This window comes from Dermacentor andersoni, chromosome 7 (genome assembly GCF_023375885.2).
Source record: "Dermacentor andersoni chromosome 7, qqDerAnde1_hic_scaffold, whole genome shotgun sequence".
NCBI lineage: Eukaryota > Metazoa > Arthropoda > Arachnida > Ixodida > Ixodidae > Dermacentor > Dermacentor andersoni.
In genome coordinates, this window is record NC_092820.1 from 139,139,740 (window position 1) to 139,155,189 (window position 15,450).

Below are 15,450 nucleotides of genomic sequence, written 5' to 3' on the forward strand. Positions count from 1 at the left end.
CCCATTACTACTATTACATTCTTTAACTTTCCTATTATTACTAAGCTACTCCAAGCCTCCTCTTCTTGCCTTCCCATGTGCCGCTAATCCATAAATGTTCGTTACATTTCTATTTTACCCATAGCCACTTCATACATTGCCTAATCAGCATGTCTATGCTGATTAGCTATTAGCCTTTCCTTTACCTAGACATTCTGTTTCATCCCTCCAAGCCAAAGTTATCAATAGCAGGCGCTTGCTCAAAATATCGTAGACGCGCATCAGCCAAGGCATACACGCTAACAGCTTCTACATTCAGCTGCACTTCGATTTCCAGCCATATTTTTCTACTTGCTCACACCTTGCATGTTTACGTAACAAGTTTCACCGATTCTGTTCTTATCCTTTGGGCGCCTTTTTAACTCCTTGGGGTCTAACTCTGCCCTTTGCTTTGATGTGTCGCTGCTTTCAATACTGAATCTTGCTGACTGCCTGTGGCCCACCTAAAAAAGCTACTGCCCGTGCCGCGATTCGACATCCAACAGGTATCGCTAGAGAATATCCGACAAATACAGAAAAGCTTCGCTTTATCAGAAGATAAATGATCTTCCTAGATAATTAGGCGCAGGACAAGGATGTTCTAATATGCTGCTTCTGTAACAGAGAGAAATGTCATTTCCATTGTGACCCCGGCTCCAAAGTACAAATAAATAAATGAGTGGTTCTATTTAATGGGCACGCCTACAATACTTCGCAATGGATATAATATTATAATCTTTGAGTAGTATGCATTAATTTCCGCGTGTAATCGAACGTAAGTATGCTTACGCGCTTATTCTGAAACATTTTATAATTGCGTATTCACGCACTATTTCCACTAATTTGAAGGTACACCGAAGTACTGAAAATCTGGAGAAATAAAAAGAAAGGATAGTATATCAACAAGATGCTGACAGACACACCAACGGAACACATGTAAAAAAATTGCAGCTTAGCCCAACGGGCGGAGCACTGCGTGTGACGCCAAGGTTTAGCCTAGTGCTTGAACCTCTCTGACGGTGTCCTCACTATACGAGGTTAGGACTGACTCGGATGCGCCATACGCGGGAGCGCCAATATTCCTGGCACCTACAAAAAGCATTACCACGCCGCGGAAGGCCACTTATGGCATTGCACTTGCGCCATTACGCTGCCTAAGAGCCCCGGCAATAAACTTACTTAATTTTCCGGTTAGAGCACTGGTGTTGCTGTGTACTTTTATTATATAATAGTCCAAGAAGATTTAAGGTAAAAGTCAAGCGCTATCAATGTTCTGTTTCGTAGCATTTATCGTGCGCTGCCAATCCCGAAATTCTCAAAATAATTTAGCCAAGAACGTAGGACCACGTCTAAATAGTTTAGCTATAGAAGCCCCATATAGGAATGGATAATAATATAGCACACATATATCCTAATGTATGCAGATCCCCACGGTGACGCCAGTGGCAACGACGACGTTGGCGAAAATTTGTTTGGAGTGTCCATGCTATCGGTATTTCAATGTAATGTCTCGCCGCTCGACAGGTGCCCTCCCCCCCCCCCCCCCCCATAACAGCTGTGAAGATCCTTCGCGGACTTCATCCAAATATTTCCCAAAGAAGACTAAGAAGGCAACGCTGGTACATTTGGGACCAGCAATAAACGTTTACTCTCTCTTTCCTTCCTAATAAGATTATACCTTATTGCGCTAATAGCAACTTTATGTTCAATAGCAATTTCGCGGTCACCTCTGGTGTCGCACGTCAGGTATAACGTCTTAAATATAACGGAATGATTACGCTAGTCGTTGGTCATTCCTAACGTTGAAATTCTTCTTGTAAATAAGTGGAATGCCACGTCTCATCTGCAAAATGTTAGCCGTTAGAAAAATTTATTCTGCCATGTTCTTGCATTACTTCCTAGGGGACCACGTCAACACAGTGCCGAAGCAGTGAAGCACGGCACAGCTGACAAACAGGGCAAAGGAACAATTGCTTTCTTTTAATAGAATGCTGCACAGAATTCTTTATTGTGTCGGGAAGACGTCATAGACGCACCTGCAGTGAGAGACCCTTGTTATGGAAGTGTTGTTGGCAGAGTTTGAACAAGGTGTGCATACTTTTATCGAGTGTTTTCCGGCACACAATGCTAAAATAAATTCTTGGCGTCATACCTAGCTATTGGATATGCTCAAATGCGCAACCGGATATATAATAATCCATTTGATGGTTGCGTGAAGCTGTAGAACAAATCTCTACGTGTTTTTTTCAAGAAACCAATCTTGGCTGTCGAAGAAAAATAAACCTGGTCCCGGAAGTTTTCTACTATGAAGGTTCTTTCTTAGTAACCCTATTGACTTCTTTTAGAGATTCGGGCCACTGTTAACTGGAACGCAGCTTGTTGTCTCCTGAATATCGCCCCAGCATGCTGATTGCTCAAAACTGATCTCTCTTGAAGGGGCATGCTTCAAGCCGCAAGTGGCGATGAAGATTCTGATATCTACATTCTTGACCTACTATACAATTTGCTTCACACCAAGTAATGGTAAGTTCTGGCCACAATAGTGGACATAAATTATATGCATGTCCTATATTTCAATATTCTGTTAAACACTCTCCTACAATACCATATATCTTGAAGTCTTTAGTACTACTGCAACCTACAACGTCCAAATATCCTGCAAGGAGTATATAAGAGACATGCACTGATAGGCCTGTTTACTGAGAGATAGCAATGTGTTTGTGATCAATGTACAGTGACGGCGACTACAAAATGACTGGGCTGGATTAGTGGCCAGGTATCTTGCATGCCTAAACGGCGCAGTATCTCAAAGACTTCGGACACTGAAGCAATATATCTGGTTGTATTACAATGGCGCTTTGAGAAGTGCTGCTATGTTCGTTGGAATTCGAATATGGTTTTAGGTCGCATCGTTCAACTAAGTCATTTTAGATTCGACAATGCGGAGCGTATTTTCAACACTTCTTTTGTTCTCCTCTTCCCAAGCTACTCCACGGTGGTAATTAAGGTAAATACTGTGCCAGTTGCAGTCCCTCGATTGCTGAATCCATCTATTCTAGATGACAGAATGTTTCTCGTAGTTGTGATGGCAGCTTATGAACTAAGTCTATATTTAGAATCTCGTCCGCCAACAAGGCCTATTCTAATAGCTTCTCAGGAGCTGTTTCGGACTGCACAAAGTCCGTGATGTCGAAGACATTGCGTACGAGATCTGCGGTGGCGAGTTGTCTTTACGTTGAGTCAGCCATTCGAAAGCAGCGCACGTCGTATGTCGAAGCGTATATAACAGTGTGGCGCCTCGTGCAATTCCGCTGCCGTTAGTGCCCCTTGTATCTTTCATAGCCACTCATGGTTTATTCTAGACTAATAGGTTTTTCGGTCCTCTCACCCAATCTCTGTGGTGTTGATGGCTGGTGGGAATTGTTCGGAATTTCCCCAGCAATAGAAAGGCGGCGCGGTTTCGTGCAACCACGTTGTTAGGCGCGTCCTTCGCTGAATGCCAACTGTAATACCCAGGAATAAAACCTCCATGATAAATTTAGATCGCACGTGCGCATGAGTTCAGATATGGCATATGCAGATATGACATTTTCAACAGTAAAATATTCGTTTTTTTATCAAATTTTCTTACATAGCCATAGGCGGGTTGCAACCAAGCTGGGTTCCCCCACAATCAAGGAGGTCATGAATATAGGCAATATAAGACAATGCATATGTTATCGCATCGTTCATCAAGCAGAATAGATTTACACATGTAATGAATAGCCGGGTTAGTCTGCACGTGCAGTCACGCCTCAGCTCAAGGCTTTTGAATGTTGAGGTGCTGTGTTGATGCTCCTTCGAATGATGTAATTCTTCTTCTTCATCCCACGGATCCACCACCGTCATACATTTAGAGCCCCAGTGCAAAGTCCATCCCAAGCTGATTCCTACTACTTGTCCTAAGCTCGCGAAGCTGCATTCCCTCGAAGCGGCCTTCCATTGTCTAGGGCCTAATTTCTCACTACCTTTGATCATCTCGTCCAATTCCATGGACGCTTTTCGTGAATTGTTACATTGTTCAATTGCTGCGACATCTTGTATTTCTCATTACATGATCTTCACGAACACCGGGGTTGAAGTTGCGTGGACAGCTGGTCATGTGGGATGTGTCGGGGAACAAGCCGGCTTATCAGCCCGTTAGTAGAACTTCAGACTACATTCTCAACATCCTGGTGCCATCTGGAGATATCTTACACTGCACTCCCTACAGTCTGCATTCCTTTGATGGCAAACGACTGAATATCTGGAGCTCTTCAAAGTCCTCAATAGCATGGGATTTGTTGTCAAGTTTCAATTTATATCTTGGCATATTGAATTTTGTTGGAAAAAAAAGTTGACTGACAAACACGTCGCTTTATCATGCCTATAAAAAATGAGAGTGCCTAAAATTCCCAACCGAAAAAGGAGGACATTCGTCGTCATTCTAAAAAAAAAAACGGTGCCGTATGAGCCCTACACGATCAAAACGCTAACACGCTGACACGCTCGGAGGCCACACGAGTTTCCGAATCCCAACAGGTTTGGCGTATACGGCAGTATGGACATTTAAAACTGGGTGCCCGTCTTACAAGCTCTGTAGAGACTACGGAGATATGTGCGGCGCGGAACACTTCATAGTCTTGCCGAGTGAGAGAATAAGCATTTTTATTGGGTGAATGCAGCTTTGCAGAGGCGTCCTCATTCCAGGATGCCTTGAGCTCGGGCCGCGTCCTGGGCCCTCGCAATCAGCCGTTGCTGATCCTCGTGGTCGGAGCTGGCCAAGGCTCTCTCCCAAAGCTCTTCAGTGGGGTAAGGGTTCGGAGGATTTAACGGTGCCGCTCTGCAACCGTTACACTGGAGAGCGAAACATTATTTTGACGCCGTGATAAGAAGAGGCTTCCCGCACGACTGCACACAACTTCTTATGTTTCCAGAAAGTTAATAGATTACCTAAATGGAGATATTACGCCTGCTTCTAGCGTTCCTTAGAGGCAGTGTACATTCGGACATGCGGGGACAGACTGTATATCAAGAAAGAGTTGCTGCAGTTGGAGCCGACCCTTGTCTTCCTGGCTAAAACCACTAGTAACAACATAAACGCTACACTACGTCCTACCATCATACAGGCTTCTTAAGCGTGCGTTCGCCTGTCCCATCCAGCCTTCGCTTCTCCAGCCCCTCCCTCGGTCTGGGGTGGCTGCAGGAGAAGGTTCCGTTCCCACTACAGATGTACTCGTTAACGACGTGTTTCTCTATGGAACTGCGCAGTGAAATAACATACGTTACCTAAATGTATATTAACAACAGCTATCGTTGTTCGAGCGTATCAAACTTTTCATAGAGGAAATAGCTTTCCAGAAGCGTTAGTCTATTCGCTTACATTAATATTAATCAAGAATGGCTTCTGCATGAATTAGTTTCCTGCTTATTGATTTACTTTCCCGCAGGCTCAAGAGATGGCTGGAGTCTCTACAGTTTTGAGTTAGGCACTCGTGTCAACTCATTACAAAATATGTGTGCACATCCATAATTTGAGGACATTTGGAGCCACTGGGCGGATGTCCAGTGGCTCGTAAATATTTGCTTACTGTCTAAATTTAAAAGTGTGGCGTGATACGCGAACAAGCAATCATGAATACATTCCAGTCGATGATCACGGACGCTCGCAAAAAAAAAAAGGCTGGCCTAAGGAAGTGCAGCAATTGTGAGGGAATTAATTTCCTGTTGCTTTTTGTTTCAGCACGAACAAGCGTCGAGAACATAGCGTACACGAATCTATCAGCACTCAGCGCAATCTGTCCCCACCGCAGATTGCTTTAGACATAGGTGTTTGGATAATTGGTAACACTGAAACAGCTTGTACTGTTGGCAGGTTCACGTGCATACTCCAGGAATATGTGAAGCAGGACACAATTAAATAGTTGAATGCTGGCTAGCCTACCGGGTGGCATACTCACGCTCATGAACTCCGAAGACACCTAAGCACATTTTAGGAGCTCTGAATGTGAAAGGATTAATGTCGAATTGCACGCCGCTGTGCAGTTCTTCGAGTTTAAACTCCTCCCGTGCAAGCGAGCACGCTGAAATACTTGGCGAACGCCTTCTAGATAGCACACGGTCGGTGGACTCCGATCCGTGACGCGTTGCTATCTTGCCGGAATGCCTTAGAATCTACTGGGGATTCTGCCGAGTAAGCAGCGGTGATTTCGACATCACCGTTTTCTTTACGCCGGGCTTGGCAATGAAAACTTCGGTTCAAGTTGCACGATGTCTTAAAGCAGAGCGCACAGCTATTTATGAGGCGCTTGTTTAGCCAAGCGAGTAAGACCCTCGGCATCTGATCCTGTGGGCGTTGGTTCGTAACTCCCCATCGCCAACGTTTTTTTTTCCTTTCGAGTTTATTTTCTGTTTTAATTTATGCCATAATTTCTTCTTTTCTTTAGCGATTGCCGAGGCAAAGCGAGTACGCGGGCCACCACTTGCGGGGTCAACGAACGCGCCCATAACAGAGGATTCCGAGGCTGACGTGGATATTGCGGCGATGCCATCTTCCCTCACGCCTTCCCTAGCATCCCTAGCATTCTTCCCTGACGCATTCCCTTACGCCCGCTCTGCTCCGTCAAGACACGCACGTGACGTGGCGTTGCAGCCAATGGGAACTTACGTGCAGTTCCGCTGCTACAGGCGCCTGTTTCTTTTTTAAGTGAATGAGGCGTTTAATGCTTTCCCATCAATAATAGCACATTTCTAAATACACACTTTATTACTTTTCTACATTTATTTATGAACCACAATTAGTTTCGGAAAATTAAGCTTCCCTTCAAGGTACAACCAATGCAGTTTCTCTATTGCAGCTGAGGCAACACCACAAAACCAACGCTGCTTGGCGATGCCCCAAGAAGGGGAAGATTGCAATGTTTCTCTCACTCAGTGGTATTATGACAATAAAGAAGGAAAATGTAAGACTTTCCAGTACGGAGATTGTCCACAAAGTAACAATACCTTTAACAGCGAGGGAGAATGCAACAAGACTTGCATGAGTAAGCACAAGTTTCCTTCCGGGTACAGGGGTGGTGTGTATAACGTTCTTCTTTACGTGCGTGTTAATCTATCTGTGATTGTGTTTCTCAAATTATGAACGCTGTATTACGAAATTTGTGTCACTTTTCACAATACGTTTTAATGCCAACAGGCGGCACATGCGCGATTCTTGCAACGTCACGGAGTGAACTGTTAAAGCTCTTTCTTTCCTTAATCTTAACTTTCTATGAAGCTAACCATTCGGGAATACTTCTGGGAACATCTGGCTTACTGTTCTTTTTTTCTTTTTTGTACTAACCTGCTGGTCTGTACCAGAAGGTTGATTTGAATATATTCGTGATTTTGATGGCATCTCTAATGAAATCCATTGTCTCTGCCTCAGTTGTGTAGTCCTCCTGGTCTGGGATGTTCCGGAGTTTACATACTAGCACATTTTCGCTATCTCTATTCACGGGCTTAAGGCAGACTTCGACTCTGCTACAGAATTGCCTAAATACAACAAAGATAAATATCCGGCATTTTAATAAATTTTGACTGCTTCTCTCAAACGTTTGGAAAGTATTCGAACTGCTTCCTCAAACTTACTTGTTAAACTCTCATCTTTCCCTATCTAGCACCATAGTGGACCTTTGAATACAAAACAGCCAGCATGTTCAAAGACCCGATGTTCTCAAAGATTCCAACCGAATCAATCATAGCAACGTCTATCTAGCCACAGTATCGAGTAAAGAAAAATTTATTACTTCCGCACGCAAGCATCAGATCCTGCCAGCACAACAGGGTGCAATTATTAGAGGGCGCAACAGCGTAAACACGTGCAATAATTAGATGTTGCTACAGGAGCTAATTTGCCCAGAAACAATTCAGTGATATCTATAAACTATGCCGCGTTTCGGTGGACTGAGTAGCCTCTTAACTAGTATCTCTTCATAGTGCTATAATGAGAGGGGCCTGCCTATAAGGAAAGAACTAAGGGAGTGGTGATCTGCCCTCGCATTACAGGTTATTGTGATAATGTTTCGCGGGGAAACGTTATGCACAAAGTATTGGTTTCAGAATCAATTGCGCGCTTCGGGTAAAGCTACTTTACACTTTTCCCTTAAAAAAGTGCGTTCTTTACCCTGACTTATGGTGCGCTAATAGAAAACTAGGTCACGAAGCTCACCTATATACAGAGGCGAGCAAAGACCCCTGTAATCGATCATTTCAATTGAGCAAATGGTTAGCGCGAAGACAGTGGTCGCTACCAAAAAAAAAGTAGACGAATTGTAATAAAAAATCCAACTGCAAAGTATCATATGTCAGTACGAATTCCAAGACTAAATTAATTCAGGCAAATATGCGCAGTATGGGATAGTAGATGAGGCAAGTCAGAACTATATTGTTTGGTATATTCTTTTAACGTGTCGCTTCTGTATGGCGAGACATATGTTTGCTCTGATGTGCACCCGAGAGAGAGAGAGAGAGAGAAAATGATAAATGAAAGGTAGGGAGGTTAACCAGGACTGAGCCCGGTTGGCTACCCTACACTGGGGAAAGGGAAAGGGGGACGGAAAGATAAAAAAAAAGAGAGAGAGAAAGTCCACTGGAGATATCAGTCGGTCACTCCGTCCGGATCACAGACGTGCACCCGAGGAGTTCTTCAAAACCATATGTTGCAGGAGGGATATAGAGATGTAGCAAAGAGAGGAAAGGCAGAGAGGTCAGCCAGACGAGCGTCCGATTGGCTACCCTACAGTGAAGGTGAGGGAGAGCGCTAGAACGACGTAGGCGTGTGTAAATGACCTCCGGTGGTTTCACTGTGGAAAGCGAAAGGCACGCAACTGGTGATGTCGCTGTTGTATTATATTGAGCGGACGCTGGTACCACCGCGCTAGCTTAGTGGCTATAGTGTTTATCTGCTGAGCTCCGGTCTGCGGGTTAAATGCTGGCCACATTGACCTTCTTTCGTTGCTTGCCAAATGCAAAAGTGTTCGTGTGTTTGGATTTCAGTGCACATAAAAAAATATCCTCAGGTGGCCTCATCCTCAGGATGTCATGTGGCGACGCCACCGCGCACCTCGCCATGCGATTGTGGTTTTCGCCTGTCATGCACCGAGGATTGGTAAAACCTAGGAAGATGTAACTTAGATTCTTTGTGCCGACCTTCAATGTGTGGAAGATTGAAGATTTTAACCCCAGAATAACAATGTAATGGTTTAGTGATGACAGGGTACGTCAACCAGGTGATGCAGAAGTCGCCCAGCTCAACCGCCTGCTTACGCGACAATTTGATCAACCGACCAAATAATGACGAACATGCCGCTATGTGCAATCAGTGCCTTTGCATGACCTCAGAGATCACGCGATCTCCGTGGTGACCACCTTTCTTGCTTGCTTTTTTTATACACGGCAGAGCGATGCCATGCAGGCGATGCAGCCACCTCCCTACTCCATCAGCCACGGGACGCCACCCTTCCGCCCACGTTATATTTTACGTAAACAGGCAACGATGTTACTAGATTACCAGTACTGACGTACGGGGCAGAAACCTGAAGGCTTACGGAAAGGGTTCTACTTAAATTGAGGACGACGCACCGAGCTATGGAAAGAAGAATGATGGGTGTAACGTTAAGAGATAAGGAAAGAGCTGATTTGGTGAGAGAACAAACACGAGTTCATGACATCTTAGTAGAAATCAAGAAAACGAAATGGGCATGGGCAGGACATCTAATGAGGAGGGAAGATAAGCGATGGTGATTAAGGGTTACCGACTGGATTCCAAGGGAAGGGAAGCGTACTCGGGGGCGGCAGAAAGTTAGATGGGCGGATGAGATTAAGAAGTTTGCAGGGAGGACATGGCCACAATTAGCACATGACTGGTGTAGTTGGAGAAGTATGGGAGAGGCCTTTGCCCTGCATTGGGCATTACCAGGATGATTATTATTATTATTATTATTATTATTATTATTATTATTATTATTATTATTATTATTATTATTATTATTATGTCACTGGGTGCAAAGCGCGCCTTTCCATGACGGGCTGTAGTACGCGCGCACTTCTCATATTCCAAACCTGCCATGGCCCTTTGTGCCTCCTTTTCATAGTCACGATATAGCAGCCTCCCATTACGAGTGACCGATCGCCTGACCGAACCAGGCCAAACAACCGAATGGTAGGTAAGTCAATTAGGCAAGTGAATTAGCAATTACAGAGCCGTTTCTATTGTTTTAGTTTTTTTCTCGCTTGGTTTTTCAGCTTTCAACACTCATGAACTGGCGTAGCAGTCCATTGGTAAAATAAAAGAAGAAATAGAGAAATGGCAACATGGCGCGAATGGCATTATTACGACGAATATTTAAGCAAGTGAATTGCATACAACATAAACAGCTTTAGAAAAAGTTCACTAAGGAAACAATGGTATAGTTTATTATGCAGATCACGTGAGTGTTTACTTGCTTTTTATTTCATTCTATCTCACTGCATTTGCAATTGGTTGCCCATAATAGTCCACTGGTAGCGGTAAGAAATTTTTAAACATTTCACTTTGCCCAACTAATCGCTGAACCAGCTGAGTGTGATCCATTCTGCAAAGGTGGCGGTTTGGTACATAGTGCTAAGGTAAAAAAATTTACTTGTTTCTGGTCTGTTGCGTCGAGAACAAAAAGAAAGGAGGTTACATACACATATAATGAAACGTATTTGTTATATAATATTTCTTCTCACTTGTGCTTTAACTCAGTACTAGTCTAATATTGTTCTACAGCGGCGACGGCGCAGCCCACTGGCACCGGACATATCAAAGGGCAAGGAGACGAAGAAGAGAGCGGGAAGACAGGCCAACAAAGTGGAGAAGGGATCCCGCTAAAACCTAAAGGTGGGTAATGGCCAATATGCACACTCGAGCAACGTAAGAAGCAGTGAGAGCGGAATACCAGCCGAAGTTATAACGCAGCATATTGAGCATAGCTGAACTGAAAGTTTTGCAGTATGGCTCAACAGCCTGAAATGTATTCCCCAATACGTGTCACCTAGCGGACTTCTGCAGCCGCCTTCTTGTGCACGTAGTTTAAACACATGCCTAGGCTGCAACGCACCTACGCAAGCTGCTGTTCGAGCTGTTGAAGACGGCACCGACTCTGCGTGATTTCAAAGCTCCAGCACGTGTACGAGTGCCATGTTGAGGGGATGTTGTACGCCTTCGCCTGATCCTTTTTACGCGGATTTTATTAGGAAACAAGAAAATTCGTTTGTCCAAAAAGGGGCAGTGTCGATTGGTTCCTTTCTTGCGTCAGTGATGAGTGATTTTTACTTCGCCATAATAAAGACGATTGACTTAGTCGGCATCAACGCCTGTTAAAGGTATGCGAATAGCGATTTATGTTTGGGCCAATAAAATAGAACCGACGTCAAATCAAGGCGTGGAGGTTACCGTTATAGCCAGGAGCATTAAAGGGGCTTGGCTTCACTCCCGACTTTACACTCCACACTTTCCGGAGTGAGGCAAACTGCAGTAGCTATATTTGGAGATACGAAAGTAATACCGTCACTTGCGCAGGTCGCAAAGAGTAGGAGGAGGGCGTAGGCGGCTACGCTTTCATCATGATGTATAAAAGAGGCTTTTCAATTAAAAAAAATAATAGGCTGCTGTTAATACTTCACCCGGAAGGTGAATCATGACCAGCGATGGCAAGGTTTAGAGTTGCGTCTGTACTGTTCGGTGGGTGTTCTAAAATACAAGGCCCTGACATATCAGTGCGCTGCAGCACTCAAGGCACCTGCCGCTGGATGGAGAGAATAGCACCCCTTGCAGCTACTATGCGCTGCACAAAGCTGTAGGGATGAATTTTTTTGTAATATCTTAACCTCGGGTGAATGCTCACGTGTGCATTAGGCTTTGTTGAGATAAATGTAATCCTCACTTATTACCCCAGCTCACTTGTATTGATGAATGCAGCGCTAAATTTTTACTTTCTTTTTTTACAGAGGTACCCAAAAAGCTCGAACCTACCGGCAGTTCAACTGGGATAGGAGGTGGGGAAGCGGGTAGCAAGAAAGGACCAGGAACTGGAGAAGGAAGCCACCCCAAAAACGGAAGTGAGCAACGGGAGACAGACACATGCGATTGAGCAGGCAGAAAGCTTGCACGCACACTCCCATTACGCGTGGCTTCAGCTTTGCTTGCCCTAAAGTTTATGCAGATAGAGCTAACGATTCAAAGGAATTCGCAATAGCACCAAGATCCCAACAGTGTTACCTAAAGAAAGTTCAAGTGCTTCAAGATGTTCACTATTAGCCCTCGGTCAAATGCCCAGATGACTGAAGGACCGCCACGGAAAGGCATAGAAGACTCGTTGGATATTCCGATCAAGGCGAATTTTTCTTCATCTACCGAGCTTCAGTTTCTTAAAAATCCGTGTATGCTTCCTTTGTAGGTACAGATAGTGTAGAGTGGTTGAAAAAAGTACTGATTTCATGAGTTCTCCTGAACCTTGTGGGCTTCACAGATGTAATTTTCAATATTCGGTGTGCGTTTGTTTCGAGCTTTATGAGTAATACAGCCTCGCTCGGCGTTCCCCTCAATCCCTGGTTAGCCCAGATCATAGAGCGACCGCTCTGGCAAGGTGTTCTTTATGGCTTTGATCGCCAAAGTAGGACAAATAACGCTGTGTCTGTAAAGCTTTAAATTCGGGCGAAACCGTGTCGGCATCCTTTGTTGCTTGCCATGCTCTCATGTGAATTAGCGCCCCTTTTTTCTCCAGATCTAAATAAATTCATCAAATCATCTCTCCCATCTGAAAACAGACTTTTTGGAGGGACCTTATTCACCTTCATATTTCAGTTTTCTTTTCTTTTGGGGGGGGGGGGGGGAGGAAGGGGCGGTATGTTACAGCGCTCTAAACGATAACGTGTTTAAAAAACCAAGAAATAATTATAAAGACCATTGTAATTTCTTGTGCACTATCGTCACTGTTTTTACTTTAAAGCTGAAAAAAAATGTTATTCTTACTTGAATTTGCAGCCCTAACCCAATTGATGTGTGATTTTACTGCTGAGCAGGAATTTCTAGGTATGATAGCCGGCTGCGATAGCCGTATACCCAGGGCGTGAACTGGAAGAACGTTTGTGAACTGCTGCTAGGACGGACGGGGAAGAAAATTAGGTGCTAAAAGTATATTGCGAGACTTTCCCTTCTTCATCTCTCCTAGCCCCAGTAGCGCTTTAGCGCAACAACTACCTGAATCTATAATTACTTCTACTGTATCGACGCACAACCACCATTTTCATAGAGTCACTGCGGCCAGGTTTGGTTAAATGGTTACATCCTGACTCGATCACGATCTCATTCGCAACACACGTCACTTGGAATGCCATTGGTTCCTTTAAATTTTGCCCATTTTTAGGAACTCAGTTTCTTTGCCTTTTGGAAGTACACGTGCGCTTTAATTATAGCTATACCGTGATAAATTAAAATTTCACCGAAAAAGCTACAACAGCATTAGGTCTGCATAAAACTGCTCCGGCACTGGCTCGTTCTTGTCCTTCATCTTTAGCAGAAAGTGAGCAGAAGAGATTTGGTTTAGACGCACATACCATAGTTTTTTTTTTTTGCTGATTTAATGTGTTTGTCTGATTTTCACTTTATTAATTACTTCCATCCACCTGGCGGGTTTCCGCATAACTATTACGTCATGCATATTCATGTTTAATTTATCTTTTCCAAAAGAATGGGAATTTCAACAAGTCAAAAGGAGAACAACAAGGGAAGCAAAAAGGGAAAGCTTGTTTTTTTTTTTTTTGAACAGTTGAGGCATCAAGCAGCGTCATGTGGTTTTGCAACCTTCCTCAATAACGCCATCTGTGACCCCCTGGTAGCTTGGTAGCAGGACAGAAGTCGAGCGGAATTTCATAAGAAGGGAACCTCAATATTCAGAACTGCCTGTGACATTGCGAAAGGCATAGAGCTGGCACACAAAGAAACCCAGGAATTGCAACCATGCCACGTTCAAACAGTCAGCGCAGTTAACGCATGCCGTACATGGGTAACATGCACAACAGAACAAACAAGCTTGCGTGCCAAAACTAGGAGTAAATGCGAACAGCAATAAAGATGACACACAGGCTATCAATCGGAGTGGTCAAAGCAGTGTAAGCACTCCTTCTATCGACCTGCTATATGAAGAATCAGCCCGCGCATGACGTGTAAAGGTGCTTGCTTTTTCTCGGAATAAACTCTTGAAGTTAGCGTCATGTGTTTCAAGGACACGTGACCTTGCTCCTACTAACTTGCTGAGCAGTCTTGTAAACAATCTTCTTGCGGTTTTAAATATTTTATGACAAGAAATTACAATGAGCAAGCAAAGATTGCACAGAAAATAACATATTAAACAGATGCTTTATTCACGATACAGGTAAAGAAGGGTTGCGAAAAAGCTGTTCTGTGATACCAGAAGAAGGAAATTGCGAAGGTTTGAAGCTATGGTATTACAACAAACGAAGAGCCAGGTGCAGAAAGTTCAGAAGTGGAGACTGTGAAGGGAACCACAAGTTTTTTACAACTAAGGATGAATGTTTGGACACATGTCAAGGTAGGACTGATCTGAGTTACTTGTCTGCTTCCAATCCTGATACAGCTGTCTTCGCGACCCCTAAGTGCTCAAAATAATGACCACCATAAAAGCCTCGAAAAGATAATACTGAATTTAACGAAACATTAAATACACTTGGAAATGTAAGTGGCAATAAGACCTATATATATATATATATATATATATATATATATATATATATATATATATATATACTTATATATATTAGTCATATCATGAGAAGCCAACAAACACTGACACCAAGGACAACATAGGGGAAATTACTTGTGTTTAATAAAGGAAATAAAGAAACAATAAATTAATGGAAATTAAAGTGGATGAAAAAACAACTTGCCGCAGGTGGGAACCGAACCCACAACCTTCGCATTTCGCGTGCGATGCTCTACCAATTGAGCTACCGCGGCGCTGTTTCCCCATCCACTTTCTTGGGTATTCATGTGTCCTAGTATATATATATATGTTAGACTGTTACACGGAATTTAAAAGGCGCATCATATATATATATATATATATATATATATATATATATACGATGCGCCTTTTAAATTCCGTTTAACAGTCTAACATAGCGTTTTGAGGCACCCTTCCGCAAATCTGAGCTAATCACAACTGACTGAACTGACATTTCAGTGTAAGAGATAACCTTGCATTCAATGTCTAATCGAACGGCTGATGTTACTAAGTACATCAAATAGGGAACCGCTTCATGATAGGGTGCATAATGTGTAACAAGAAAGCTGTTTTCTTTTTTCCCAGAAAATTAGACCGACATTCGACA

General features: G+C 43.6%; 1 protein-coding gene across 3 annotated transcripts in view; it reads left to right on the plus strand.

Annotated features, from left to right (window-relative positions):
- The first annotated feature begins 2,156 nt into the window (after positions 1–2,156).
- The window catches only part of LOC126534904 (uncharacterized), a 30,433-nt gene continuing 17,139 nt past the window's right edge, over positions 2,157–15,450 (plus strand). For 2 of the 3 annotated variants that reach the window (XM_072289121.1, XM_072289123.1), the window contains exons 1-5: positions 2,158–2,541; positions 6,894–7,079; positions 10,829–10,939; positions 12,049–12,159; positions 14,475–14,651. In XM_072289121.1, the coding sequence (XP_072145222.1) occupies positions 2,481–2,541; positions 6,894–7,079; positions 10,829–10,939; positions 12,049–12,159; positions 14,475–14,651 (646 nt within the window). In that variant the 5' untranslated portion in view covers positions 2,158–2,480. Of the gene's footprint in view, positions 2,542–6,893; positions 7,080–10,828; positions 10,940–12,048; positions 12,160–14,474; positions 14,652–15,450 lie in introns of all 3 variants that reach the window. The other variant, XM_072289122.1, reaches the window with a different exon arrangement.